This window comes from Rhinatrema bivittatum, chromosome 9 (genome assembly GCF_901001135.1).
Source record: "Rhinatrema bivittatum chromosome 9, aRhiBiv1.1, whole genome shotgun sequence".
In the NCBI taxonomy this organism is placed as follows: Eukaryota; Metazoa; Chordata; class Amphibia; order Gymnophiona; family Rhinatrematidae; genus Rhinatrema; species Rhinatrema bivittatum.
Window position 1 is genome coordinate 6835344 of NC_042623.1, and position 27924 is coordinate 6863267.

The following is a 27924-nucleotide window of genomic DNA, read 5'->3' on the forward strand; positions in this document are numbered from 1 at the left end:
GACTGACAAAGAATACGCGGCAGCTTATTACGTGTGACTTACAGTTAGTGCCGAGAAAGATGGCAACACAGTTTATCAATTAGCATTAACCAACTTCCAGAATTAGTGTAGATGTTAATTATTATTATTAAGGTGGAGGAGACCTCCAGGCCTTGCTTTACCCAGGTTCCCTCATTCCTAAGTGACTTATCTCCCCTGTTTTTCTGCCACGGGAAGGAACAATCTGCTGCCCCAGTTCAATTTATTTGCAGCTATGCATCCGCCACTAACTTAAAAGTTAGATTTGACACTTGTGAGCCTGCATCTGCATGGTTGGTTTCATAGGGGCATTGTAAAAAAATATGCCAACATGTGTTTGAGAATCTCAATGATAAAACTATTTGATTTAGGTATAATGTTTTTTGGAAGGGGCAGAGGTCACTGCCCTATAACTGTCCCAGATAGTTGTGCATTGCACAGGGACCTTGTCCTGTGTTAAAGAGGAAATTAACCTGAAAGGTAAATGCAGCCTGATGATACATAACAGTAGTAGAAGTTTCTGGAACCATAGAAACAGGACGGCAGAAAAAGCCCTTTTAATGGCCCATCCATTCTGCTTATCCTCACCAACTATTCAGCTTCCTAAACTGATTTGTGGCTTGCTCCGATTTCTCTTTCTCTGTGTGCTCTGGTTCTGGTGCGATTTGGGTTTATGCAAAACGGGATTACTGCTCTCTGTTCTGAGATCTTACAGAATCAGAGCCAAAGTTGATATTTCTTTAAAATAAAGGTAAATTATTAACCATTTTGGTAATATAACTTCTTAATCAAATAGAATGAATCAACTGCTTCTGAAAACAAATTCCATTTGAATCGATTTCTTTTTGGTTACCAGTTTTGTTTCATTATTCTTCATCCATGCAGGAGGGTGAGTTGGAAAAGAAGTCTACGTCCACACACACTGACATCACATAGGGACCGATGCAATACGGTGCGCTCAGCCGAGCGCTCTGTTTAACCCACACTCTGACACGGGTTAAATAGGCGCTAATCCATCCCCTAATGCAATAGGGGGATTGGCGCCTATTGAACGCGCGTCCGACGCGGAGTGAATGTGATAGCGCTCATCACATGCAAATCCATGTGAATGAGGCTATTACTCATTCACTCCAAATGGATAAAAAAAAAGTGTGCGTCTCAGACGCACATTTTGCTCTCAGGAATTAACGTCTGCCTGGAGCAGGCATTAATAGCTGAGCGCATGTAAAATGCCAGGAGCAGGCATTAATAGCTGAGCGCATGTAAAATGCCTGGAGCAGGCATTAATAGCTGAGCGCATGTAAAATGCCAGGAGCAGGCATTAATAGCTGAGCGCATGTAAAATGCCTGGAGCAGGCATTAATAGCTGAGCGCATGTAAAATGCCTGGAGCAGGCATTAATAGCTGAGCGCATGAAAGTTCTCTTTAATAGTTTTCCTGTATACTTGTGTTAATGTATTCTGCCTTGAGGCGACTGTTTTAATGTATTTCCGCCCTGGAGGCGACTGTTCAGTTCCTTGTAAACCGGTGCGATATGTATTCTTTACAGGAACATCGGTATATAAAAATAAATAAATAAATAAATAAATAAATAAAAGAAGTTCAGAAAAGCAGAAAAAACTGCTTTTCTGAACTTCTCTTTTTTTTTTTTACTTTAACCTCGACAGACCGCCGAGTTATGAAGACCGACGCTGGTAAAACTGACTTTTCAGCGCCTGCTTTCTGCGCTTTTTATTGCATCGGCCCCATAGGGTGAGTAACGTTCAACAGAAAGTCAAGTAAAGTTACAGCAGCGTGGGAGGGGCACAGAGTGTAAAATACCCTGCTTATCTGCCCCAGAACTATGTAATGCAAGAAACCGCATAACTTCACTACCCATTTTATAAAAGTGCATGTAATAATTGCAACTTCTGTGCGTAATAACCCCCAGTTATTTATTAATAACATTTATTAATCACCTTACTGTTAAAAATGCCCAAAGCGATGTACAATTCTAAAACAAAATGCAATATACAAAAAAAAAATACAACATAACATTAAAATAATAAAATACATTTCTACACCAATTGGCATCTACCATCATCACATCCCCCTAACAATTATTTCTACAAGATCTCATGAACGCTGTTGTATAGATCACATTGCCAGCTCTTGCAAACGTTTTATCAGCCCTTGATAGTTCATCATGGGATTAATTGAAAACTGTAGACAGAAACCCTGTTTTCAATTTTTTCCAAAACTGCTTTAAATCAACTCCACAAAATCAGGGCAGAAGACGGAAGGGAAGTGTTAAAGGATCTCAGACGACAGAACATTTTAGGTGGTGCCAGCGGCACCGGATCTTTTGTAACCACAGACAGATTTCTTGCCGCCTCTTACCTTTTCAAATGTGGTGAACCCACTCCCTCTTAACCTTTTATAGGCCGAGATTAGACATTTAAATTGACATCTTGCTTCTACCAGCAACCAATGTAATTGCAGCAATGGCGGCACTGCTGGCGCCCTTCCCGAGCTGCCCGTGGGTGAATTGCAATTTTCAGGCCGACATTACGGAGGTCTCTGCTGCACACTACTGCACGCAGGGCTGGCAGCTCTACATGAGGTCTCCGTTTCAATTTCCAAAACGTACTTTTAGCGACCTGCGCTATCTGCTCCTCCATCTTCAGTTTTTCATCTCACTTTACCCCTCGTGGCCTTGCTTCCTCTTCAAGAGATGAGGGCGGAGGCTTTGATCTTAATGGAGGCGGCGCATGCTCCGCTTATGAAAATAATTCTGCATGTACGTGGAGCCGTCCCCTCGCCCAGCCTTTCGCCAGCTTGCCCAGGACCCTCCAGCACTTCACTCTGAGCCCCCACCACTTAACCCAGACTTCATAAGCAAAAGCCACGGGCAAAGGACAAGGGCCGCTGTACTTCCATGACTCCATTAGCAGCTGCAGAAGAGTACGGAGACGGTCAGTAATGTACAGGCACATGCTCGGCTTACACAACAGCAGCTGCTGAATCCCCCAGTGCAACTTCTTTTTTTTATGAGAGGGAGCATATTGTGTGTGTGTGTGTGTGTGTGTGTGTGTCTCACACACACACACACATGCTCCCTCTGTTTCTCACCAAGCATGTATGTGTGTGTATGAGAGGGAGCATATTGTGTGTGTGTGTGTACACATGTTCCTAGCCTACAACAATCTTAGGATGACAGATACGGAGAGCGGTAGATTTTTGAAATCCTTATTAGTTTTAATTATTGAGTGTCATTTGATATGTCTGCTGTTTTGAAGTATTTTATCCATCTTTTGGACATTTTTAAATTATATAGTGGGGGTGGGGGGTGCCAAAGAATTATCCATCCCAGGTGCCAAATACTCTAGGTATGCCTCGGAAAGGGAGGAGCACATGCCATCACTTGTCCTTACATAACTTTCCTCAATGGCTTACAACACTCCTTTCCTTTTAAGATTTAAGAAGAAATTAAACAGGAATCAAATCCAAATGAACTCCCTTTTTAATTATTCCTAGAATTTGCCTTCTGGTAAAGCACTGTTTTTATAAAGCTCTGGTTGTTGTCTTCTTGGCATAATGAACTTGTAGACTGCTCGAACACGTTACAGTTCAGCTATGCCCAGTTCATCAGATGTCGGGTTTCATCAGGGTACATTAAGTCCTTCCAAGTAGTACACATCCATTCCCCCTGTATTTAGGACACACGTAATTAATTAGTTTAGCAAGTTAACCCTGGTCTATTGACATGGGAAATCTCCTTCTCAGAGAAGGACATTGGGATTGTCTGAATGGTAGAAATACTTAGACTGCTGGAAACACTGCTCACAACATACATCATTAAAAGTTAGCGAGGGTTATGCAAAATTAATGCTACTAAAAAATCTGAAAGCGTTACTACCGTTTCCAAATTTTAGAACAATCTTACAAGCACTAATATTCACAAGTACAGATTACTGTAGCTCTCTCCTACTCGGTTACCCAAATCAGTTCTAAGAGCACTACAGATATTACAGAATACTATGGCCAGAATCTTATCACCACCTCAATACTGGGCAACCTGCACTGGCTTCCGACTGAATATAGAATTCCGTACAATATCCTCTGCAGCATCCATAAAATATTACATGACGAAAGCGTAGAATGGCTTAATATAACACTGCGAATACACGCCCCACAAAGAAACCTACGTTCCGCAAATAAAGCTCTTTTCCCAATACCATCGTTAAAATCTGCGCGGCTTACTCAAGTTCGAGACAGAGCGATATCACTAGCAGGCCTGACATCGTGGAACTCGATGGCACAGGAATTAAGATTACTTACGGAGCACAAACGTTTTAAAACAGATCTTAAAACCTGGCTGTTTACACAGGCATTTGCCCCAGAGATTAATGATTTATAGAATAGTCTTATTTATTTATTATTGTTTTATATTTTGAAATGGTATTTCTATTAAGATTTTCAGACATTTTATTTTATAGACTATGGATTTTAGGGATATTAATATTTGATGTTTTAACGTGATATTTAAAGTGATTATTACTATGTAAACTTGTATTTTAAGTGAGATGTTTGGCACTTGATCACATTTTTCTTTTCTTTTCTACTATTTTATATTTTGTGCCTATTGTGAACCGTTGTGAAGGAATCGCTCTAAATGATGGTATAGAAAAGTCACTAAATAAATAAATAAATAGTGGTAATGATCGTTTGTGCAGCATTAAACTGCACTAAGCATGATAGGCCTGTGATAAGGAAGGCTTTGTTTCCAACTATGAGCTGAGAAGAACACACGTGAAGACCCAATGCCACCCCTCGTCATAAACCTCCTTCTCTCTTGTCCACTTTGTCCTATAGGTTTAAAGCTCAAATGTTTATTTCTATGTCCAAAAGTACAATAAAAGAAAATCTAAATCTATGAAGCAAACAGCCTTAGCAACAGAGCAGACGAGCCGGGCAGCTTTTATCCCGGGTCCCTGTGCTCCCCCATTACACCACAAATGGATTTCTAGGGCTTTCTCCCACAATGCTGAATCGTTTTGTCTGCAAAGATGTCAGATAGTAAAGAACAATACAAAACAATACTAAGAGAAAGCAGAAGGTACCTTGTTCAGTTGTTGTTTGTACATATTTACTATTTTAGGGACTGATTTGCTAAGGCCTTTCACCCATTCTGTGTCTCTGGCAAAAAAGTTGAATGAATCCTGCCCCCAATGTTCTAGATGTTGTACCTTACCCAGTCTGTTTTTTCTTTCCTTTTACATCAGGTCTTTTACTGCTGTATTTTCTATATTTTCAAGTCATAATAAAACTGCATCCATTTTTTATCCGTTCAGCAAATGCCATGTATTTAATGCTCTCACTCTGTCACACTGTCCTTCTCCTCAGTATACTGAGGGCCTGATTTTAAAAAGCATTTCCATGCTTAAAACTGGGCTTTTTTTACTGTTGCAATGTGATGGAAGGGAGCACTAGGGGGCGCTCTCCAATGTGGGATGAGATGAGAGTGCCCTTGCGGAGAGACATATCCTCGTCTGGGAATATGGAGTCCCTGACCCTCCACTGGACCTGCACATCCCGATGAGACCATCAATGCAATGGTGGTCTCTGAGTGGTCCTCCGACCACTCCAAGCCCTTTCAGACCTGTTGCTGGGTAACAGCAAGGGTGTCAGGCCAGACAGAGGACAAGGGCGGGCGGAGACATCTGCCACAGGACAAAGACTCAGGCGTAGAGGAAGACAAAGACTCAGGCATTGAGGAAGACGAAGACTCAGGCATTGAGGAAGATGAAGACTCAGGCGAGGCAAGGCAAGGCAAGTTAAAATCAGGAAGTTAAAAGTCCAGAACTCTTAAGAGAGTGCAGGGCCACCGCCACTCATGGACACTCGGTGAAAAGCAGCACAGAGAGGAGGATGATCCAGGAACAGAAGGAAGGAGGAGGCAAGCAAGGTCTCTCAGGCGCCCTACACAGCCCGGCCAGGCTGGTCGTGGACCACTCTGTCCCCTACATGCCCTACACAGCCAGCTGGCTGTTCACAGACCACGAGGGGAGTGGGACCTGCCCTAGGATAGGGCAACATCAGGACATCAAGGATGGGGGATGATGACATCAGGAACACCGAAGACATCTAGACATAGACGAAGAGGATCTTCAGCCCCATGGAATGGAAGAATCCCGCCAGCGCCCTATACAGCCCGGCCAGGCTGGTCACAGTCCACTGGGATGGAACGACGGAGCCTCAGGAACATGGATGAAGAACTTCAAGACAGGAAGACATCAGGATCCTCAGAGACGAAGGACGTTGGGAACGCTGGGACATCAAGGAATGCTGGAACACAGGACACATCAGGAAAGACCAGAAACAATCCAGAGAAGAGACCAGGAACGAAGAGGGATCCCAAGAAGAATGCCAAGCAAGAGTGGAGAGCAAAAAGTCCAGGAAAGACCAACTCTTTGAGAAGGCAAGTTGGAAGTGATGGAGGAGCCCTTTTGTAGGGCTAAGGAGACAACGTCCAGGGAGGAGCTCACAGGTGGAGCCAGAGGGACCACTCCATACTGGCCCTTTAACTCTGAAGAGAAGACGCGGGCCCGCCCCTAGAAGGCAGGAAGAGGAAGTCTGTAGGACCACGGACAGCAGCCCTGCTGACGCTGAAGTGCAGGAGCAGACCCCGACGCTGGAGGCAACTCCCTGCCGCATGAAGGAGGTGGAGCAAAGGCGGTGTCCAGCCGCCGAGGAGCAGGCCTCAGGCCTGCCGAAGACGGCGGTGGCTCCGTGCCACGAGGGAACCCTGGCACGTCTCTTTCTGTGCTGGCAAGATGGCGGCCACCGGCCGCAGAGGAGAGACCGGAACACGGCACTAGCCACAGAGAAGGGGTGGAGATGACTGTGGGCCACAGGAACCAGGTCATTCACGGCACCTGCTGCAAGGTAAGAGGTGGCTCGTAGCTCCAGCCATGAACCGAATCACAACATTTACAATTACATTTATGTGCGTAACTCTTTTGAAAATTACCTCCGATGTGAGTAATTTTAATATTGGCCTCATAAGTGCAGAGTACACAGGTACCTTTTACCCTCAGACTTTGCTCCAATTTTCAAAGTGAAAGTAAGTGCCTACTTTACTTTGCAAATTCTCCCCGCATGCATTTACACCTGCTGATCTATGCAGTCAGTTTTCCCCGGCGATAAAATGCAAATGTAAGCCAACCCCTCCCCGGATCTCGCCTCTGGAAACGCCTCTCGTCACTGCGAGTAAGACTATGCACATCGAGGCCCTGCGCCAGCAAATGTCTGCAGATAAAGCACTGTTCTACCTGAGGAAAGGCTTCCTGTGTGCCCTCTTGATCCAACTGCCCTGTAAAGTTTCACAGGGGCCAGAGTTTAAAACTCTTCCTGTGTTTCATGAAAGGCAAAATTCTAATCTTATGCAAATGTGGAGTGAAGTTATAGTAAATGATTTTCGATCTGACAATGGAAGAGGGGGCTAAAGTTTGGATGCTGTGATGCCCCCAACTCTGGGGCTGATGCAAATAAAAAGTGCCGAAAGGGAGCGCTGAGTGTTCAGCGCCCGTTTCCTAACGCACCCCCAGGTACCTCTCCTGGGGGGTGCCATGCAATATTTAAATTAAGGGTCATGTTGGGGTGCTCAGAAATTAATGTTTGCTCTGGGCAGGCAAACATTTCTGAGCGCAAAATTGTGTGTATTGGACTCACTTTTCTTTTTGCTTTGGGAGTGAATAACTAACATAAGAACATAAGAAATTGCCATGCTGGGTCAGACCAACAGAGGCCAAACCAGGCCACAAGAACCTGGCAATTACCCAAACACTAAGAAGATCCCATGCTACTGATGCAATTAATAGCAGTGGCTATTCCCTAAGTCAACTTGATTAACAGCAGTTAATGGACTTCTCCTCCAAGAACTTATCCAAACCTTTTTTCAACCCAGCTACACTAACTGCACTAACCACATCCTCTGGCAACAAATTCCAGAGTTTAATTGTGGGTTGAGTGGAAAATAATTTTCTCTGATTAGTCTTAAATGTGCTACTTGCTAACTTCATGGAATGCCCCCTAGTCCTTCTATTATTCGAAAGTGTAAATAACTGATTCACATCTACCCGTTCTAGACCTCTCATGATCTTAAAGACCTCTATCATATCCCCCCTCAGCCGTCTCCTCTCCAAGCTGAACAGCCCTCATTCACATGCATTTGCATGTGATGTGTGCTATTAGTTTAGTTTCCAAGCACGTTGGACGAGCATTGTGGAGGCACTAATCCCCTTATAATATAAGGGGCTGTGCACGCACCCTCGCAGCCCACATCCAACTGCAGGCTAAACAGTGCGCTCAAATAAGCGCACTGTATTGCATTGGTCCCTCTGTGTTCTCAACGCATGCATCTCTGAGACATTTAGAGAACAATTTTCAAAGCAATTTTTTATCAGCATGAATCGGCTGACGATTGCCTTTCCTTCAATGTGGCTGAACGTCTGTATGTTTTTCAATAACTTTGTCCCTGCTTGTGGACCAATATGAGAACTGGAGCAATGTATGGGGGATACTCTGCACATGGCCTGCATTCTTTGCACACAACATGGAGCTCTGAAAATTGTTCCCACGATAGTAATCAGGTACAGTCGTCTATTCAGACAGAATAGCAAACAACTTCACAATAGAGATTGTAAATCTTTACAAAATAGATTTAACAGAATATGCACAGATTTCCAGCAATTAAAAAGGAATCCTCAAATACTATAGGTTCTCCTTTCTGAAAACATTTTTCCCTCATAAGTGCCAATTTACATTGTTTACCATTCAATGGCATAGAAAACACGAGATTCTTATGCCGGGCTATAAATTCATTCATGACCCAGCTCCTGTTTGTTTTAATTAGGTCCTGAGGATCTATGAGCCATCAAGGGCATTGAGCTTGGCTAATAAATGTTTGCTAGAGGTTGCAGCTCCCAAGCCAGCTCATTTGGCAGAGGCTCGTGACAGTGCCTTTTAGTGGAGGAACCTTTTGCTTCAAATTCTCTTCCCGAGTCCCTTCCTCTGTTAGAAATGTACTTCTTCCAGGAGGCTTGGGCATTGGCAGTTAGTTAATCTGATCCATGATCTCTTTACCTTTTATTTGCTGCCTCTTGGGCAGGGCAGGCAGAAGCATCAGGTGAGGTAGGCACCAGAAGTGGCGGGGTGGCAGAGTAGCCGGTAAGGACGGCAGTTTGGAAAGGACGGATGAGATGAAAAGTAAGGCATGGAACTGGAAGGCGTTTTCCATTTGTGGGTATGTATTTCTTTGAGAAGCTGGGTCGTTTGTCATGTGCAGAGAGAGATCACGTGACGACACCACCGCCTAGGGCAGTGGACACCTTCCACCGGCACTGCTCTCTGATTATTCACTCATGCTCTAAGTGGATGATATCTCATTGTATCAGGACCTAGGTTTCTGGAATTGACTCTCAGTAGTAGGTACAACAGTTCTGTTTTTGTTTTGCTTGCTTTTTTATGTTATTGTTGAGTGTATATGTTGATTTTATGAATCTTTAATCATATCTCACCTCGATCTTCTGTACAGGCAAGTCATAAATAAACCCAACTATACGAATGCAAGTTTGAACAGATCTCCAACTTTGCTGGTGAGTGTGAGAGGAAATTTCAGATTTTGTGTTGAATCTTCAGAAGTTTGCTTTGGAGTCAGTTCAGGGTCCTTCATATTGTTTACAAATGTTTACACAACCAAGGTCCTGATTATCTTTCTCGTCTGAAATAATATGTATCTGCGCATTTCCTTGGCTCTTTTCAACAAGAATTTCTTCAGGTTCTCTCCACGTCTGAAATTTATTTATTTAAAACTTTTATATACCGACACTCAAATGAATATCACATCGGTTTACAAACAACTGGGGGGGGGGGGAATAAGTTTAACAGAGAGAATGGGTTTTTAAGAAAAGGGTGACTGTAAATTGACTTTGCAGGCCATCTTTGGAATATTGAACCATTGGATATTAGGTTGGCAACTACATAGTCAGCTTTTAAGAAAAAAAATAAAGCTTTGGTGGTTCAAGGAAGAATTTTAGGCCAACTGTTTTCCTGCTAGTGCATTTATTTGCGTAATCTGCCTTGCAGCAGTAGAATATCAAATTTGGAAATAAAGTAAACTCTGAAGTAGAATTCCTCAGATTTTTTGGATCTGATTTCGATTTTTGCAGGTACATGTTGATGTTCCCCAGTTCTGCTGGGAAGAATCTGGCAGATTTTTCCTATGTGCCTGGGGAAATTCTGATGAGCTCCAAATCTTCTGGCTGCCTGCACGCAGCCATTTCTTTTTGACACGGTGAGTTCAGAGCTCCACACTGCGTGATTCTGAGAGACGAGTCAAGAGAAGGCAATCCTCTAACAACCAGATAATCACACACATCCATGGGGGCATTGCATCTCAACATTTCTGTAATCTGTAAATCTTAGTGTATATCCTGGTCTTTGTCAAAATCACAGTCATGGGGCTAGATCAAGAACGAATGAATGAAATTGAATGCTCTGAGATTACTAACCCCAGATCCAGAATTTTGGATCAGTGCATCTCTAGAGGGACATCTCTGCCAAGCTGTATGTGCTGTGTGCTATTACCTAATAATCTCTTATCATTTCAGAAATACTTTTCTTAAGTCTTTGCAACCTTTCCTTGCAGCCGGAAGAGAATATGCAGACAAATGTTTATTATTAAAACTTAAATTGAAATCAATACAGCAAACCACACATTAATTTCACTAAATGTTTTGTAAGATTTTATTGTAAGATATAGTTGAATGGAAACAGCTTTTGGTCCTGTAAATAGACATAACTTTTTACTCAGATTTTGTTTTGGCACGTACTGTTAATTGGTTTTAATGATCGCAGTTATTTTATGAAACAAAGCAACTATTGTTAATGGAATAAACTCCCCATTGTTTAACGATTAAGGGGGGATTATATAATTTGAACAGGCAATGTATAATATTTAATCTGAATGGTCGCCTATTAAACATCTCTAACAGCATTTAGGGCTTTCTTCAATCAAATTCTGGACTCAGAAAGATTTTCATCAGCTTTAACGATTGCAAATGATTAATGACATCCTGCTCAGAGGCCCTAAAATTATCTGAGGCCTTCTGTCTTCATGTGATCCTTCAGACTGGTCCCCAGTCATAAACATATAATATATTATCTACTACATTACAGAAAGCATGAGCCGCATTATCCTTTTCTTGAAATTCAAAATCATGCACATGACATGCAGCTAGGCAGAGGAAGCACCCTGATCCTTGCAAACCCTCACAGAAAGCAGGATAAAGGAGTAGGACTGCTACCATCGCAACATCATGTAATCAATTTCCCCACCACCCTTTTTTTCCCCCTATCTTTAGGGTAATTGAATGGCACAAGACTTTCTTCTTTCTCTTTTTTAAGTGTAGTTTAATTTTGTAAAAATGTGTTTACCTTGATTGTTTATTATACTGATTTTGTGTAATTTTTAATCTTTTTAATTTATTTTAGTTTAATATTATTCTTGTGAACCGTTGTGATAATATTTTCATTTGTAAAAGCGGTATATAAATACTTGTAAATAAATAAATAAATCACAAAAGTGATAATATGTTGTCTGCCCTTATCCATAAAAAACATAGGCCTGGATTTATCAAAATGCACTAAATATAGAGAGTCCATCAAGCTAGGTGGAAAGAACATTGCACAAATCTCATCTTTGGGTGAGTTTCCTCACTCCGAAGGTCATCAAATCTTCACAAGAGAGCACTGTTCTGTTCGTACATCTCACGTTGAATGTCAAAGGTGCCCCTAACCCCTACACTAATACCTAAACCTCACCTCGAGTTACTAGGTGGGCCTCCCATAGGGATATAAATGCCTATCTAGGGAGAGGACATTATGGTTAGGTTCTCTCTCTCTCTCTCTCTCTCTCTCTCTCTCTCTCTCTCTCTCTCTCTCTCTCTCTCTCTCTCTCTCTCTCTCTCTCTCTCTCTCTCTCTCCAAAAACACCATATAGCACTTTTATTTTTTAAGCCTGGAGGAAACATTCTTCCACCATAACAGCAGCTCAGGCTAAGGGCAGAAAGCTAAAAGCTCCTGCCAACGTTTCAGTCAGCAGATTATCTCATAGACATAAGCTCAGAAACACTTATGCAGCCTAACTACACAGGAACAAATCGGGAAAAAAACAAATAGAAATATTGTATTCCTGGCATAACAAACCACTTGTAATTAAAAGGGTGTTAAAGAGACTTCTGTACAGAAGCTAGGGAAAGCTCACAGACATGCGTGCATTCAAACAATTTTGAGTAACCCATGGCGTGTCAAGGCAAGCGTGCAATTTGTGAATCCGGTGACTCTTTTGGAAACTGCTTACAAGGAATGCAAAGTGCTCACGAAAACCTGTACCTGTAATTTGTAAAGGCAGCAGATCAGGGAAAAACAGGGCATATGCATAGATTTCAAAATGAGATGTACATAAACTGTATACTCCCTAACCTAGACACACACACACACACACACTGCCCCCCTCTTTTTAATCTGGACAAATATGTGTCTTCTCTGAAAGCTGATGCATGCTTTTAGTCAATATTCACCAGGACAATCTATCTAGTTTAGATTCAGGGGCAATCAGGGGCGGATTGGCCCACCGGGGGATCGGGCATCCCCCGGTGGGCCGGTCGCTCTAGTCACGTGGTCTGCGGAGCGCGGCTGTGACAGAGCTGCGCTCGGCAGACCATGTGGTATCTCCTGGGCCGGCCGGGGCAGTGAATCCCCGGGCCGGTCGTCATCGGGAGTCCGCCCCGGGGACAATATTGGGAAATATTTCTTCTCAGAAAGGGTGAAACTTTCCAGTGGAGTTGGCGGAGGCAAAACCAGCAACAGAATTCAGGAAACCCTAGGGTGAGCACAGAGGATCCTTAATTGTAAGGAAGTGGGGGTCTATGATATTGCACAAAAAGGAAATTGCACAGACTACTTGGGACTTACGGCCCGCCAACGGGCACAGAATGGCAAAAAGATTCCTTTTTTGTAAACTGGAAGGAACATGCTGGGTCCTAACCTCTGCCACCCTCTCCTCCTTTCCTGATGTCACAGTGGAGTCTTCTCTCTTTCTCAAACTCACCACTTGGTCCTCTGACCCTGTCCCCATCCAATTCCTCAGCTCCATCTCCCCTGCAGTCATCCCTTCCATCTGTCACATCCTCAATCTCTCATTCTCCACTACTACCTTCAAACTTGCTGTGATCACACCACTCCTTAAAAAAACCCTCACTGGACCCTACCTGCCTGCCACTATCGTCCATATCTCTTCTCCCTTTTGCCTCCAAACTACTTGAACGTGCTGTTCACTGCCACTGTCTTGACTTTCTTACATCTCAAGACGTTCATGATCCATTCCAGTCTGGTTTTCGCCCTCTACATTCAACTGAAACAGCCCTTACCAAAGTTTCCAATGACCTGTTTATGGCTAAAACCAAAGGTCTTTACTCTGTCCTTATCCTCCATGACCTGTCCGCTGCTTTTGACACTGGTGATCACCACTTACTCTTTGATACTCTGTCCTCGCTTCGATTTCAGGATTCTGTCCTGTCTTGGTTCTCTTCTTACCTCTCCCATTGCACTTTTAGCATTTCCTCTGGTGGTTCCCAGAGGCGTACATATGAATCTGGCACCCCCCCCCCCTTCCCCCCGCCATACATAATTTTAAAATTTCGTAAACATCAATAAAATATTTCAAAACAGCAGACACATCAAATAACCCAATAATTAAAATATGGAGAGCAGAAGGTTTTTAAAATCCTTATCTGTCATCCTAAGATTGTCATAGACTGGGGGCACACATGTACAAACACAATGTGCGCCTTCTCTCTCACATGCACACACACACATGCATGTTTGGTGAGAGACAGGGAGAGTGCATGTGTGTGTGTGAGAAAGAGAGAGAGAGGAAGCATGTGGATGTATGAGACAACACACACACACACACTCCCTCTGTGTCTCTCTCCCAACACAAACATGCTTCCTCTATCTCTCACCCACACACATGTTTCCTCTCTCTCTCTCTCTCTCTCTCCCACACACACATACTTTAACACACACATATGCAGACAAAAACTGAACTGGAAACCACAACAAGCCAGATTCAGTATGCAGTGCAATAATGGAAAATCAGAGCATAACTATTCCTCAAAACAACACAATCAAGAAATATAAATCAATCAGAATAGAAAAACCATACTAAAAATATACATATCAAAACAGCTGATGAATAGAATTACCAAACACTAATAACATATTTCAAAACAATAGACAAATCACATCTAATAATTAAAACTAATAAGGATAAAAAAACCCATCTCTCTCCATATCTGGGAACTTTAGATTTCTAGTCATCCTGAGATTGCTGTGGATTGGAGGAGCACGCAGAAATTTTAACCCCTCTCACACACATAAATACACAGGCACACTCTATCACAGAAACCCACACAGGCACTCACTGACACACACACATAAACAGGCCCACTTACACACACAAACACATACACACACACACACAGAGGCACCCTCTCCTACACACACACACACACACCCACACACACCCACACATACCCACACACTCCTACACACCCTCACACACACGAACAGGCACCCTCTCATACACACACACACAACCTCTGATACACAGGCAATTATTCTCACAGGGCCAGTCTCTCGCTCTCTCATACACATTTTGGACCTCTTCTTCTGCCTCCAGCTCCAGGGAAAGGCGGTGCTACCATAGGACCTCACTTTTGCTGGTGGGGAGAAGGGAAAACTGCCAGCACAATTCTTCTCCACGCCACCACGAGATGGCGGCAATGGCATCCCTACCCCTGTTATCACCTGGGGTGGATTGCACCCCCCAAGAGTACGCCTCTGGAGGTTCCTCCTCAACTGCCATTCCACTATCAGTTGGTGCTCCTCAGGGTCCCGTCCTGGGCCCTCTTCTCACTGTATACTAATTCCCTTGGTGCTCTGATTTTCTCTCATAGCTTTCAATACCATGTTTATGCCGATGACTCCCAGATCTACCTATGTACTCCAGAAATCCAATCCCAGATCTTGGCCTGCCTGTCTGACATTGCTGCCTGGATGTCCCACCGCCATCTTAAACTCAACATGGCCAGGACAGAGCTCCTTATCTTTCCCCCCCCACCAAGCCACCTCCCCTCTTCCTCCTTTCTCTGTCATCATCCCAGTCCCATCCGCTCATAACCTGAAGTCATTTTCAACTTCTCTCTGTGCTTCTCTACACATATCAAAAAAACTGCTAAAACATGTCATTTCTTTCTTTATAACATTGCCAAAATCCATCCTTTCCTTTCTGAACGCACTCCCATCACCCTTAACTACTCTCTCATTTCTCACTGGGATAACTGCCTCCGAGAGATAAATAGTCTCCTCGCCAACCTAAACCTAATTCTAAACTCAGCCAAAACAGAACTCCTCCTCATCACTCCCGAACACAGCAACTCCCTGCATATTGCCCCTTCTAATACCATTGTCACACAAGCAAGAGATCTAGGAGTAATAATAGACAATCACCTGAATCTAAAAACATTTATCAACAATACGACCAAGAATTGCTTCTACAAGCTACAGGTAATAAAAAGAATGAAACCTCTCCTACACTTCCATGACTTCAGAACAGTCCTTCAAGCCGTTATATTCTCCAAGATAGATTATTGCAACTCTATCTTGCTAGGTCTCCCGGCCTCATCCATAAAACCACTTCAGATGCTCCAGAATGCAGCAGCTAGAATCCTGACAAACTCTAGAAGAAGAGACCACATCACTCCTATTTTAAAAAATCTACACTGGCTACCAATACACTTCAGAATCCTACACAAGTCCATCACCATCATCCATAAAACCATCCATTCCCAAGCCCCTCTCAACCTCCAAATCCCCCTCAGACTACACACTAGGGGTGTGCATTCGGATTGACCGCATTAGTGAAACGCAACTCATTTTTTTTTTTTACTTAAAAAATTGATTCGACATAAACGATCGGATTTCCCACATATCGAACATAGATATGTTCGATATGTGGGAAATCGCGATTGTTGAGTCAAAATAAAAATATAAACCCCCTCACCCTCCTTAATCCCCCCCCCCCCCCCGACTTACCACAACTCCCTGGTGATGGAGCGGAGTGAGGACGTCATTTCTGCAATCCTTGGCGAGAAGCATGTGACATCGGCGGCACGTCGAGTGACGCCGGCGTCACGTGATTCCCGGCTCGTTCGCGCCGGACGGCTCGTTCGGCCCAAAAAGAACTTTTGGCCAGCTTGGGGGGGTCAGGAGGCCCCCCCAAGCTGGCCAAAAGTGATTCCCGGCGCCGGACGGCTCGTTCGGCCCAAAAAGAACTTTTGGCCAGCTTGGGGGGGTCAGGAGGCCCTCCCAAGCTGGCCAAAAGTTCTTTTTGGGCCGAACGAGCCGTCCGGCGCGAACGAGCCGGGAATCACGTGACGCCGCGTCACTCGACGTGCCACCGACGTCACATGCTTCTCGCCAAGGATTGCAGAAATGACGTCCTCACTCCTCGCTCCATCACCAGGGAGTTGTGGTAAGTCGGGGGGGGGGATTAAGGAGGGTGAGGGGGTTTAAATTTTTTTTTTGCACATATGTACATATACCCAACTCATTGGATTTTTTTTATGTCCATATTGGCCGCAAGTGGGACCCCCTTTCGGACATAAAAAATATGAACATAAAATTTTGCTCTGCACATCCCTACTACACACATCATCCAGATCCATCAGAGAAGCCTACAGAGGGTCCCTGCTCATTCCCCCTACCAAATCCACACACCATCTACAACTCAGAAATCGGGCCTTTTCCACGGCGGGCCCCTCTCTCTGGAACACATTACCACCTGATCTCAGACTAGAGCCATGCTTATTAACATTCAGAAAAAGGCTTAAGACTTGGCTATTTAAACAAGCCTTTCCCGAGTCTAATATCCATTAACAGACCAATGCTGCATAATGTAAATACTGCTTATTGTAAATATTTTACTTCTGTATAATTTTCTTTAATTATTGTCTCCTTGCTGCACCAGTTCTAGCAACCCTGTTATATTATAACTTTATTGTTTCTTATGCACTTGTTATATGTACGAAGTGACTGCACCCCTTGTTATCTGTAAACCGGCATGATATGATTGTATCATGAATGCCGGTATAAAAAAGCTCTAAATAAATAAATAAATTAAATTAAATTTCCTCCCACTTAGACTATTGCATCCTGCTCCTCACAAGTCTCCCAGTGATCCATCTCTCTCCCTGCAATCTGTCCTAAATTCAGCTGCATGACTTATCTTTCACCAAAGTCACTACAATCACATAACCCTCTCTTCTGAGGTCACTGCATTGGGTCCCTATCCACTCCCACATTCAGTTCAAGCTCCTCTTTCTCACCTACAAGAGTCTTCACTCTGCAGCTCCTCACTACCTCTCCTCTCTTATCTCTCTCTACACCCCTCCTCATGCACTCTGCTCGTTGGATAAGTCCCTCCTATCCCTACCCTTCTGCTCTATTGCCAATTCCAGACTCCGTCTGGCTGCACCCTTTGCTTGGAGTAGTCTTCCTTTGCTGGTGCGTCCTGCTCCCTCTCTCGCTGTATTTAAATCCCAGCTAAAGACCCACCTTTTTAAAACAGCTTTTAAATCTTATGCCTGACTATCTGCTTTTATTGTCTGCTTTTAGTCTTGTTAACTAACTTTCCCTCCTTTTTAACCATTGTCTTGCTTTATGAAATACCCCAAGTCTCTTGTCCTGTATATTTGGCTTATTAGATTGTAAGCTCTATTGAGCAGGCACTGTCCTTTTGTGTGTTTGTACAGCGCTACGTATGTCGTGTAGCACTATAGAAATGTTAAGTAGTAGTAGTAGTAGTAGTAGTAGTGGGTCTTTGAGGTTTTTGTGAGCTGCATAAGTCTCTGACATGAGCTCTCACAGCATTTCATGTACTAATTAGAGTAGCTTATTTGTCTTTGGGTGAAGGGACAGAAAACTGTTTTCCCAGAAAAAAGAACCAAATGTTATAATTAAGAAAGAAAAACCCAGCAGTAAATAAGAGGAAATAGCAGCGGGAGACCTACCTTTCTGCGAAAGCCGGAGCCTTGCTACATTCTGCCTCGTGGCATCGAAGGCTGGAAGCAGCGAGAGCAAAGCCGCAGATAAGAGAGCAGCAGAAAGATGTGGTTTGCACCATCTGGTTTTACTCTTCTCTTCTCGGTTATTGTCTGCAGCCATCATGAAAGTGCTTTGTTTTTCCACTCAATCCTAATTTGTTGGTTTGGGGAGGGAAAAAAGAAAGTGATTTGTATTTTTATGTTTGTTTTACAAAAGGAAGACACTGAACACTGACTTGGACGGATAAATAGAGTTCTACTGTCTGAGACATCGCAGAGCACATTTCATATCTAATTACTAAGAAGCCCACATTCAGTATCAGCCGATCGGACTTCAGCGGGTAATTGTAGCTGGTAGAGCCAGCGGGACAAGTCTTCTGCTGGAGAAACTCGCTAATGTTACTGGCAGGAGGACAGGCTCATACTTATCCCTCTTGGGCTTTAGTCTAAGTGCTGGGGGGGCTTACAGCTGTCTGTGAAGCGACCAATCAGAGGTGGCATGAGGTGAATAACTGTATAATAAGTGCTGGGGGGCTGACAGCTGTCTGTGAAGCGACCAATCAGAGGTGGCATGAGGTGAATAAATGTATAATAAGTGCTGGGGGACTGACAGCTGTCTGTGAAGCGACCAATCAGAGGTGGCATGAGGTGAATAAATGTATAATAAGTGCTGGGGGGCTGATAGCTGTCTGTGAAGCGACCAATCAGAGGTGGCATGAGGTGAATAAATGTATAATAAGTGCTGGGGGGCTGACAGCAGTCTGTGAAGTGACCAATCAGAGGTGGCATGAGGTGAATAAATATATAATAAGTGCTGGGGGGCTGACAGCTCTCTGTGAAGCGACCAGAGGTGGCATGAGGTGAATAAATGTATAATAAGTGCTGGGGGACTGACAGCTGTCTGTGAAGTGACCAATCAGAGGTGGCATGAGGTGAATAAATGTATAATAAGTGCTGGGGGGCTGACAGCTCTCTGTGAAGCGACCAGAGGTGGCATGAGGTGAATAAATGTATAATAAGTGCTGGGGGGCTGACAGCAGTCTGTGAAGCGACCAATCAGAGGTGGCATGAGGTGACTAACTGTATAATAAGTGCTGGGGGGCTGACAGCAGTCTGTGAAGCGACCAATCAGAGGTGGCATGAGGTGAATAACTGTATAATAAGTGCTGGGGGGCTGACAGCTCTCTGTGAAGCGACCAATCAGAGGTGACATGAGGTGAATAACTGTATAATAAGTGCTGGGGGCTGACAGCTGTCTGTGAAGCGACCAATCAGAGGTGGCATGAGGTGAATAAAAGTATAATAAGTGCTGGGGGGCTTCAGCTCTCTGTGAAGCGACCAATCAGAGGTGGCATGAGGTGAATAACTGTATAATAAGTGCTGGGGGGCTGACAGCTGTCTGTGAAGCGACCAATCAGAGGTGGCACGAGGTGAATAACTGTATAATAAGTGCTGGGGGGCTGACAGCAGTCTGTGAAGCGACCAGTCAGAGGTGGCATGAAGTGAATAACTGTATAATAAGTGCTGGCACAATCTGAAGCCCAGTGGGGAAATGTACGAGCCTGTCCTCCAGCTTCAGAGGATTGGGTGTAGGGTGAGCATTTGCTCCCTTAATTGTTGGGGGCAGGGGTGGTCATTATGCATTTTGTTTTAGTTTTTAGAGTTGCGGGAGGGAGGATTACCATAGCCCAGTTATACTTCTTTAATATTTTGGGGAGCCTGCTGGCCTGCAAGCTTTTTTTTTTTTTTAACTTACCTGAGAAACCTTAGGCCTGTGGTCTTCTGACCAGAGTTAGCTTGGTAAGTTTATCTGGCTTCTGCCAAATATCAGTACTAGCCTGATGTACTGTGACCCCCCACCTTTCCCTGCCTCTTTTTATCCAGGTAAATCTTAGCTGGATAAAGACTCACCTGGCTAAACATAGCCATTCGGAGGGTAAGGGAGAGTCAAAACCCCAGGGTTCTCTGACCATGGCCCAAACATAACCAAGAAGCTCCGTTTGATTACTGAGCTCCTCTTATTCCCAGTAAAGGATGAAAGACTACAAGGATTTCCTGACATGCAGAAAATGTCCGTAATTTAGAGTGATGTAGGCCAACCAGGCATATTTCTGATAAAAAATCTCTCACTGTTTCTTCTACCTCAGTTTCTAAATTCCACAGATTAATGTAACTGAGACCTAGTATGGGGACCCTTTGAAGAGCCTGCACTGCAACGTATGTGATATAACTCAGCTGATATGAAGTCAAGATTAAAAAAAAAAAAAAATTCAAAGAATTTAGACTGAGTGCTCCATTCCACCTTATATGTGGTAGGCCAGAAAATTCATCTTCATGGCCTCTAGCAACATCTCCTGAGGTTTCCATCAGGCTGTACTGATTTAAGTACAAAGACTCTCAATCTATAGACTCCTACTCTGCCCAGCACGTGCTACCTGTGCATGGTTGTATAGTTGGTTACATTGAGAAAAGACCAGAAGTGTTCTGAGATCAACAGTTTTGACTACCTAACAGTTCTCTCCACACTGTAAAACAAGGACAGACAGAAGAACACTGTGCTCCTCAGCTCCACATCCAAGAAAAAATTCCTTTCCAACTCTCAAATAGAACAATCAAGTCCCTGAATCATTTCCATTCTGAACTGTATGTCCATATTATGATAACATCATGTAATGCCAGTATACCAGCCCAGCCTGAGGGTCACACTTCAGTGGCTGCGGAGCACTGAGCCACTCGGTGCAGCCCCTGGAAAACCAGGCATGGATTCATGCCTGGGGAAGCAGGCTTACAGTCCACTCAAAAATATAATTCATTAAATTCTATTTCAAAGTCAGTAGAAAGGCAAGAAACATTGGCAAAAACTTCACAAATCCACAACTAAAAGATTGGCTTCTTGGTTCAGAAGAGTTTCAGCAGAAGTTGCTTACTTCTTAGGTTATTTAAGATCTTTACATGAGGAATCGTATTATTTTATTGATTGATAAACAATTTGAAATTCTGCTTTTTACCATTAATGGCCCTGGAATCTTCCTCTCAAGTTTACATTATTGTTTCGCTTTGAGTCTCAATGGACAAGTAGGGAAAAACCTCTTTAACTTCTTACACAACTTAGGCTGCAACAAGGACCTTGGATAAGAAGGTCCTTAGCCATCCAGCTGGCCTTTAACCTTTACTAACGTGCTCTTCTGAGGCTCACCCCAGTGGATCAGTGTATCTTACACACACAAGCTCCTTAGAACTCCTTTCAACAGACTCCGAGATGTCTCCCAAAATCTCCTTCTCTCTATGACTCATGGAGCCATCCTATGTACCCTTTGAGGGATGAACCTGCCTAACAATTTGCACATCCCTAGACCTTCCAACTGCTGAAAGATTCTCTCTTAGTAAAGGCAGGACACCCTTAGAATAACATACTCACCAATATCTATTTCCTCTGAAGACTTGTCCACATTAGTTTGGAAGTGATTTAAAGTTGAAGCTGTGACTATTTCTAGTGTCAAAATATGTCATAGTTCTCCCACCCTTTACATAGTTTCTCTTCCTCAGTTTTAGAGTATGCCACCCCTCCTCCCTTTGTGGAGGGTGGGGAGTACGACTCATCCAGCCATTTTTAACAAGGGGGCATTTGCTCCTCCTCTTCCCTTAGCCTCCCCCCCCCCCCCCCCCCCCACTATCTTTGCAGCTTGACCCATAGTGTCCTGTGTCCTCCCGTCCCCATGGTGTAATGTTTAAAAATTGAATAAGGAGGTGGTGATTGGCCGCTCTGCCAGGGTGGGTGGGTAGAGGAGTGGCAGGCCCAGAGGGTTAAATTGCTGTCGACCTCTTCATTCCCTTGTCCTACCTTTGTGTTTTTCCTCTCTCCTTCTCTGTTGTTTGTTGTATTTTGCATTTGTGATGATATTGTAAGGCGTTGCCAGAATGGCAGGTAATCTGAGCCCTGTTAGAGGGGGTGTTAAACTTGGGTTCCTGGGAAATGAGAGTTAAGGCAGCGCTATGCGGGCTGCTAGGCCCGGTTTACCTGCAGCCAATTGGACACTGACCGAACGACACAGGACCTCTACCATTGATGCTGTGAAAGGGAGGAATTGGCAGATGGCTTATTGGGGCTGGGTAGCATAGGAAGCTAAGATTGGTGCTAAGCCAGCACCAGTGAGTTGTGGCTGTTTCAGCTACCATGTTGGCTAGGGGATTAAATTAGCTTGTGAATATTAGTTTGGGCTAGGGTTAATTGGTTGTTGTAAGTTGATTAATAAACTGTGGACGTATGTTTAATCTACTTCGTGTGTCTGAATTATTTTATTGGGGTTGGGTTGTGGTGGGGTGGAGATGGGGCGAGCAACAATTTGTCCCAACTGATCATGTTAGTTTTGTTTGTTACTATGGGGATAACGTGATGCTCTTTCAGACTTTCCATCTTGGATCATTTATCTTCACAGTGCTGCTCTCTCTCATACCAGATAGTAGAGCTCGTACAGTACTGAATGGTTATTCCTTCCATGCTTTTCTCAGTCACAGCTGTATGGTGATATATCAGAAAGCAGCACTTAACCGTCCTGAATCAGTGTACACCCGTGTCCATTCTTTCTCTTGGATGTTATAGTTGTCAGCACACAACTGAAACTGGCCTACTCGTAGTATTAAATGGCAGATGTCAAGATTAGTAAACTGCAGCATTGGCGACTGAGCGAAGGACTTTCAGCCGATTGGTCTCTAATGATCCATAACTGTTTAGTACCTATGTAGATGTGCCAGAGGAGTTTTGACTTGGCTCCTTGAACCTTTTTTGAAGAAATCTGAAATGGGATTGAAAAATTCAAAGTAAATGTCATCTAATTTCAGATCTCTTTTGCGGTTTCTTTAGATCCTATTTAGATTTTTTTTTATTTCTTTCATATTTTCCCTAAATAACAGTAGAAATAGGCCAGATTTCCCAGATCATGTGGGGATAGGAAAATGTTGTCAAACTCACTCCAGGTTGAAATCTGTCTGCTTTCACTTCAGTTTGCATAGATCTACACCTACAAAGTAATTTGGCTTTGCGACCTTGGAAGAGAACTTAATTAAAAAAAAAAAACAGAACAGACTGAAATGTAAACATTAGAATGCACAAATCCCACATAGAAAATGTCAGTGCATTGCATCTACGCCCTGTTTTCATCATGATTTTGAATTCCTAAGAAAGTTACAGAAGGAATGTATTGAAAATGAAGGACACTTTGTATGTGGTACTGTTTCCTTTCTTTCCTCAGCTCCTGAATTACAATTTATGAAGCAGAGACTTGGTTTATCCTGCACCCAGCCTAGTGCACAGGTCTACACGTGGTTGGATGTGTGTTTTGGATGCACTAGACTAGCACCCGGTGCAACACGTAGACTAGCGCATCCAAAACGCACACCCAAACAAATGCATAGCCAATAGCACCCATCACATCTTAATTCCATGTAGATGAGAGTATCAGCTATTACCCCCTGATGCAGAAAATCGCTGGGCACCCAACGCGCACTTTTAACAGGGAAAATTTAACTCCGTGAGTCAAGGGCTCATGAGAAATTTTAAAATACGGTCCTCTGTGTTTCTTCCTACTTAGTATTGTTGAGACACATTACTACTTATGGTGCTGACTTATGGCTTGATTTAAAAAAAAAAAAATTTCTGGATGCACAATTTAGACGCTCATAGCAAAGGGAGCTTAGCAATGGGCGACTTCAGCAACCTCAGCAAAATCAATCAGAAGCGGAATAAAAATGCACGCTCGTAATGTAGTGCATCCTTTTTACATGGCCCTCCATTTAAATACAGCGTCAGGTACAAGGAGATGTGGTTGTGTGCGAGTTAGGAAACTGGGTGCTCAATGCAAGCGCCCATTTTAACTCGCTTCTTATTGCATCGGCCTGAGACAATGGTTTAGGGAGAATAAAATTCACTAATCTGGAAGAACAAATATCACTGGGAAAAGTTATCCAGGAAACTTTATCTAAGATATTCAGCAGATTTATCATTCAGTATACTTAAATAACTTCATTCAGATAAAGTTACTATCCAGTTGTAATTAGGACTGTTTTACCTGACCAAACTTACTTGGCGAAGTTTATCTGCCTAGCAATAAATATCAGTGCTAGCCAGGTAATTGAACATAAGAACATAAGAACATAAGAAATTGCCATACTGGGTCAGACCAAGGGTCCATCAAGCCCAGCATCCTGTTTCCAACAGTGGCCAATCCAGGCCATAAGAAGCTGGCAAGTACCCAAAAACTAAGTCTATTCCATGTAACCATTGCTAATGGCAGTGGCTATTCTCTAAGTGAACTTTATAGCAGGTAATGGACTTCTCCTCCAAGAACTTATCCAATCCTTTTTTAATCACAGCTATACTAACTGCACTAACCACATTCGCTGGCAACAAATTCCAGAGTTTAATTGTGCGTTGAGTAAAAAAGAACTTTCTCCGATTAGTTTTAAATGTGCCCCATGCTAACTTCATGGAGTGTCCCCTAGTCTTTCTACTATCCGAAAGAGTAAATAACCGATTCACATCTACCCGTTCTAGACCTCTCATGATTTTAAACACCTCTATCATATCCCCCCTCAGTCGTCTCTTCTCCAAGCTGGAGGACATCCAACATTGCCTCTTTTTATCTAGATAATTTGTATCTGGGTAATTTCTTACATGGGTAAAATTTCACTGGGTTTATATAGCTAATTTATAAGTTATCTAGACAAACCCTTTTGAATATCAACCTCATGGATTCTAAATTTTGCGAAAACTAAACTCTTAAAACTATGAAATAGTACATAACGGAATCATTAAACATCTTGGAAAAGTTGTTATCTCTGGCTCTGGGTGATTGCTTCCCCAAACTTCACACACTATATATTAGTCATCTGATGTTAAAGTTAAAAAATATCTACTGAATGCCAAAAGGCAGATTTCAAGATATTAGTTCTCTAGAAAGGTTCCACCAAAAATACTGTCCAAAAGCAGAGTGTGAAGAGAAATGTTCAAAGTCCAATATTATCACAAACGTTTACATTTTTTCCAAAATAAAAGTTGTTCTCCACTGCTCTTGTTATGCAAATAATCAAACATGAATCACTGTGCTTAACCCTATTGGCCTTAGTACTGGGCATATTTAGTTGTTTATCAAAGTTTGCTCCAGCTAACTCCCTCCCAAAGAAGCTGACTGATGAAATATGGTTGCGTCGGAGGATGAAATCTGATTCCTTTACTATCTGAATGAACTATGATGTAATGTTCTTAGGACATTGGCCAACAGGGTTAAACACAATGACTCGTGTTTGATTATTTGCATTAAATGACCAATGGATCACATATTTTGGAATACATTTGACTTTTGAGATTATAATGTTGAAATGATGTTTTTTGGTAAGTTTGAATGATGAGGTGAGAAACATTGTAAGAAATAAGTTGATGAAACAATGTGATTGGGATCATGAGTCTAAGTGAAATTTGAATGCACAGCATTTTGTCCCTGGGTAATTTCCTTTGAAAGATATCATCCATTAAGTTATGGTGTTTGGTACCGATGATCGGTGTTTGTGTAAATATTGGAAATAAGTTTGAAGAACTGACATACATAATCGTTCCTCTGAAGCAGCCTCGTATATGAGGTAAAACTTGGGCCCTTGTTGGGATTTGGAGTGGCACTTCCTGGAGTCGAAATTTGGAAGTTCTTCAGATGCTCTAAACCGTTGTTCCTTTTTTTGACCAATATCTGCTTTTATAACAATTACTATATCTGAATATCTGCTTTTATAACAATTACTATTTGCTTTCATTTTTTTCTCTGGGGTATGGACTAAAAAAATGTGAATGCATTAAAGATAAATTTTCAAAATGTTTTGCACAAACAATTTAGCATATATGCATGTAAGTAACTGCTACTCATGTATTCAGTATTTTATAAACCTTCACAATATGCGCATATTTTCACCTTCATGCACATGTATATGCATGCAAACAAAGGGCCAATCTAGGGACAATCCTGGGTGGGGCCAATAATTACACGCAAAAGTTGCTATCGTAAAAGTCACTTAAATTGCATCCATTTCCCAGCTTACTCGCAGAATTTTGCACCTGCCTATTACCTGGTGTAAGTGATATTAAACACGTTTATTGCGCAGTGCTGACTGGGTGGGAAGGCTGGCTGAACTGGGAGGAATGCAGGCTGAAGAACTCGGATGGTCTCAATGGCCTGGGGAAGGACTGGGAAAACTGGTGAACTAATTAGTTAAAATGGTAATTTCACTCATGCATGTAAAATACACTGATTTACGCATGGAAATGCCAACATGTTATTTATTTTTGCACATAAAGTATATGTGCACATATTTAAAAAGTAGGTAAGTAAAGTACACGTGCAGTGCATTGAAATATGTGGTATTGCATGTAATCATGTGTTGGCCTATGTACATGCGTATTTTGTGGCGTAGACATGTACGTATTTTACAGTATGCATGTATATGATATGCAGTTGTTCTAAAATACTATGGCAACACTCTGCATGGCCACCACACACAATGCTTTTAAAGTTTTTCTGCCTCCCTGATTAATTGCCCCGATGATGACATGGAATAGAAATGATTGTTCTGAAAACGCCAAACTCATCTTCCACTCGGCCAGTGTTCTCTGTTCTTCAAGTTCCGGATGATGGGAGTATTGGGATGAGCAGCAATCACCTGGTGTTCTTGGTTTGCATCTTTTAGAATCAGTTTAATTGTCCAAGTGAAAGGCCCCAGCTCAGAGGAATGCAAATTTGCATTTCAAAGGGTTCGCTAGCCATAGAAAGGCATCATCACAACCTAGGTTTTGTTGTATTGGCGGTCTCCTTACCTCCTGTGGGAAGGTTAAATAAGTGTGAGGGGTTTTCCATGTGCTTCTATCTGTTTCTGTTCTTAATGTGCACTGGCTTGGAACCTTTTCAGCACAATGTATTCAGCTGGCGCGGTGAATTATTTATTCAGACACTGAACTGGTTCCCCGCGTGGCCGGTCTGTGAATAATTATTAACGCGGATCAAAAGCGTTTACATTTTACAAGGGAACATGTTTTCCCTCATTGAACAAAAGCAGTCGGCATTTACTTTTATGAAAGAAAATGTTTCTTTTGTGCACCAGTTATGTTTTATTGGTCTTTTTCAAGAGAATTTATTTTTAAAAGCACAGGATTTCTTTAAAGGAAAATAGAGTGAGTGTTATTATGAAATGATGAGTAATATATGACCGAGAAGTCCAGCAGCCACACGCCCTGGAATATCAGCATTGAGTAATTTGTCAGAGCAGTAAGTTAAAGGCAAAGAAAGGGAGAGCGGTATTTGGGACATCAAAAAAGGCAAGTAAGAGGCAGTAATGAGGGCTGAGCCAGGCAGTCAGAGTGTCCTTTAATCATTCTGGCCCAGATGGTTTCAGTGGATTACTGACCTGATCCTCAATTGGTTTGAAGGATGAGTCAGATTTGGCAGACACTGTCTTGCTGTATTTTTTTTTAAAGCAATTCGGTACAAAAATTGGACTTGAGCTAATTGTGTCCTTCTCCCGGTAGGGATGTACCAGGAAGAATTTTCGGTTCACTGAGCAGCCCTCCGACCCAACCTTGCACCTTAAGAGTGAATTTTCAAAAGGTCGTGCGCGTAAAATTAGGACGTATCCGTCAAAAATAGCATGTACTCGCATACGT

At 42.9% G+C, this 27924-nt stretch overlaps 1 protein-coding gene across 1 annotated transcript in view; it reads right to left on the reverse strand.

Moving 5' to 3' along the window:
- SEMA3D (semaphorin 3D) overlaps positions 1-27924 on the reverse strand; it is a 263507-nt gene that overhangs the window by 149162 nt on the left and 86421 nt on the right. The window contains exon 2 of the mRNA XM_029615995.1: positions 18195-18378. Within this exon, the coding sequence (XP_029471855.1) occupies positions 18195-18351 (157 nt within the window). The 5' untranslated portion in view covers positions 18352-18378. The remainder of the gene's footprint in view (positions 1-18194; positions 18379-27924) is intronic.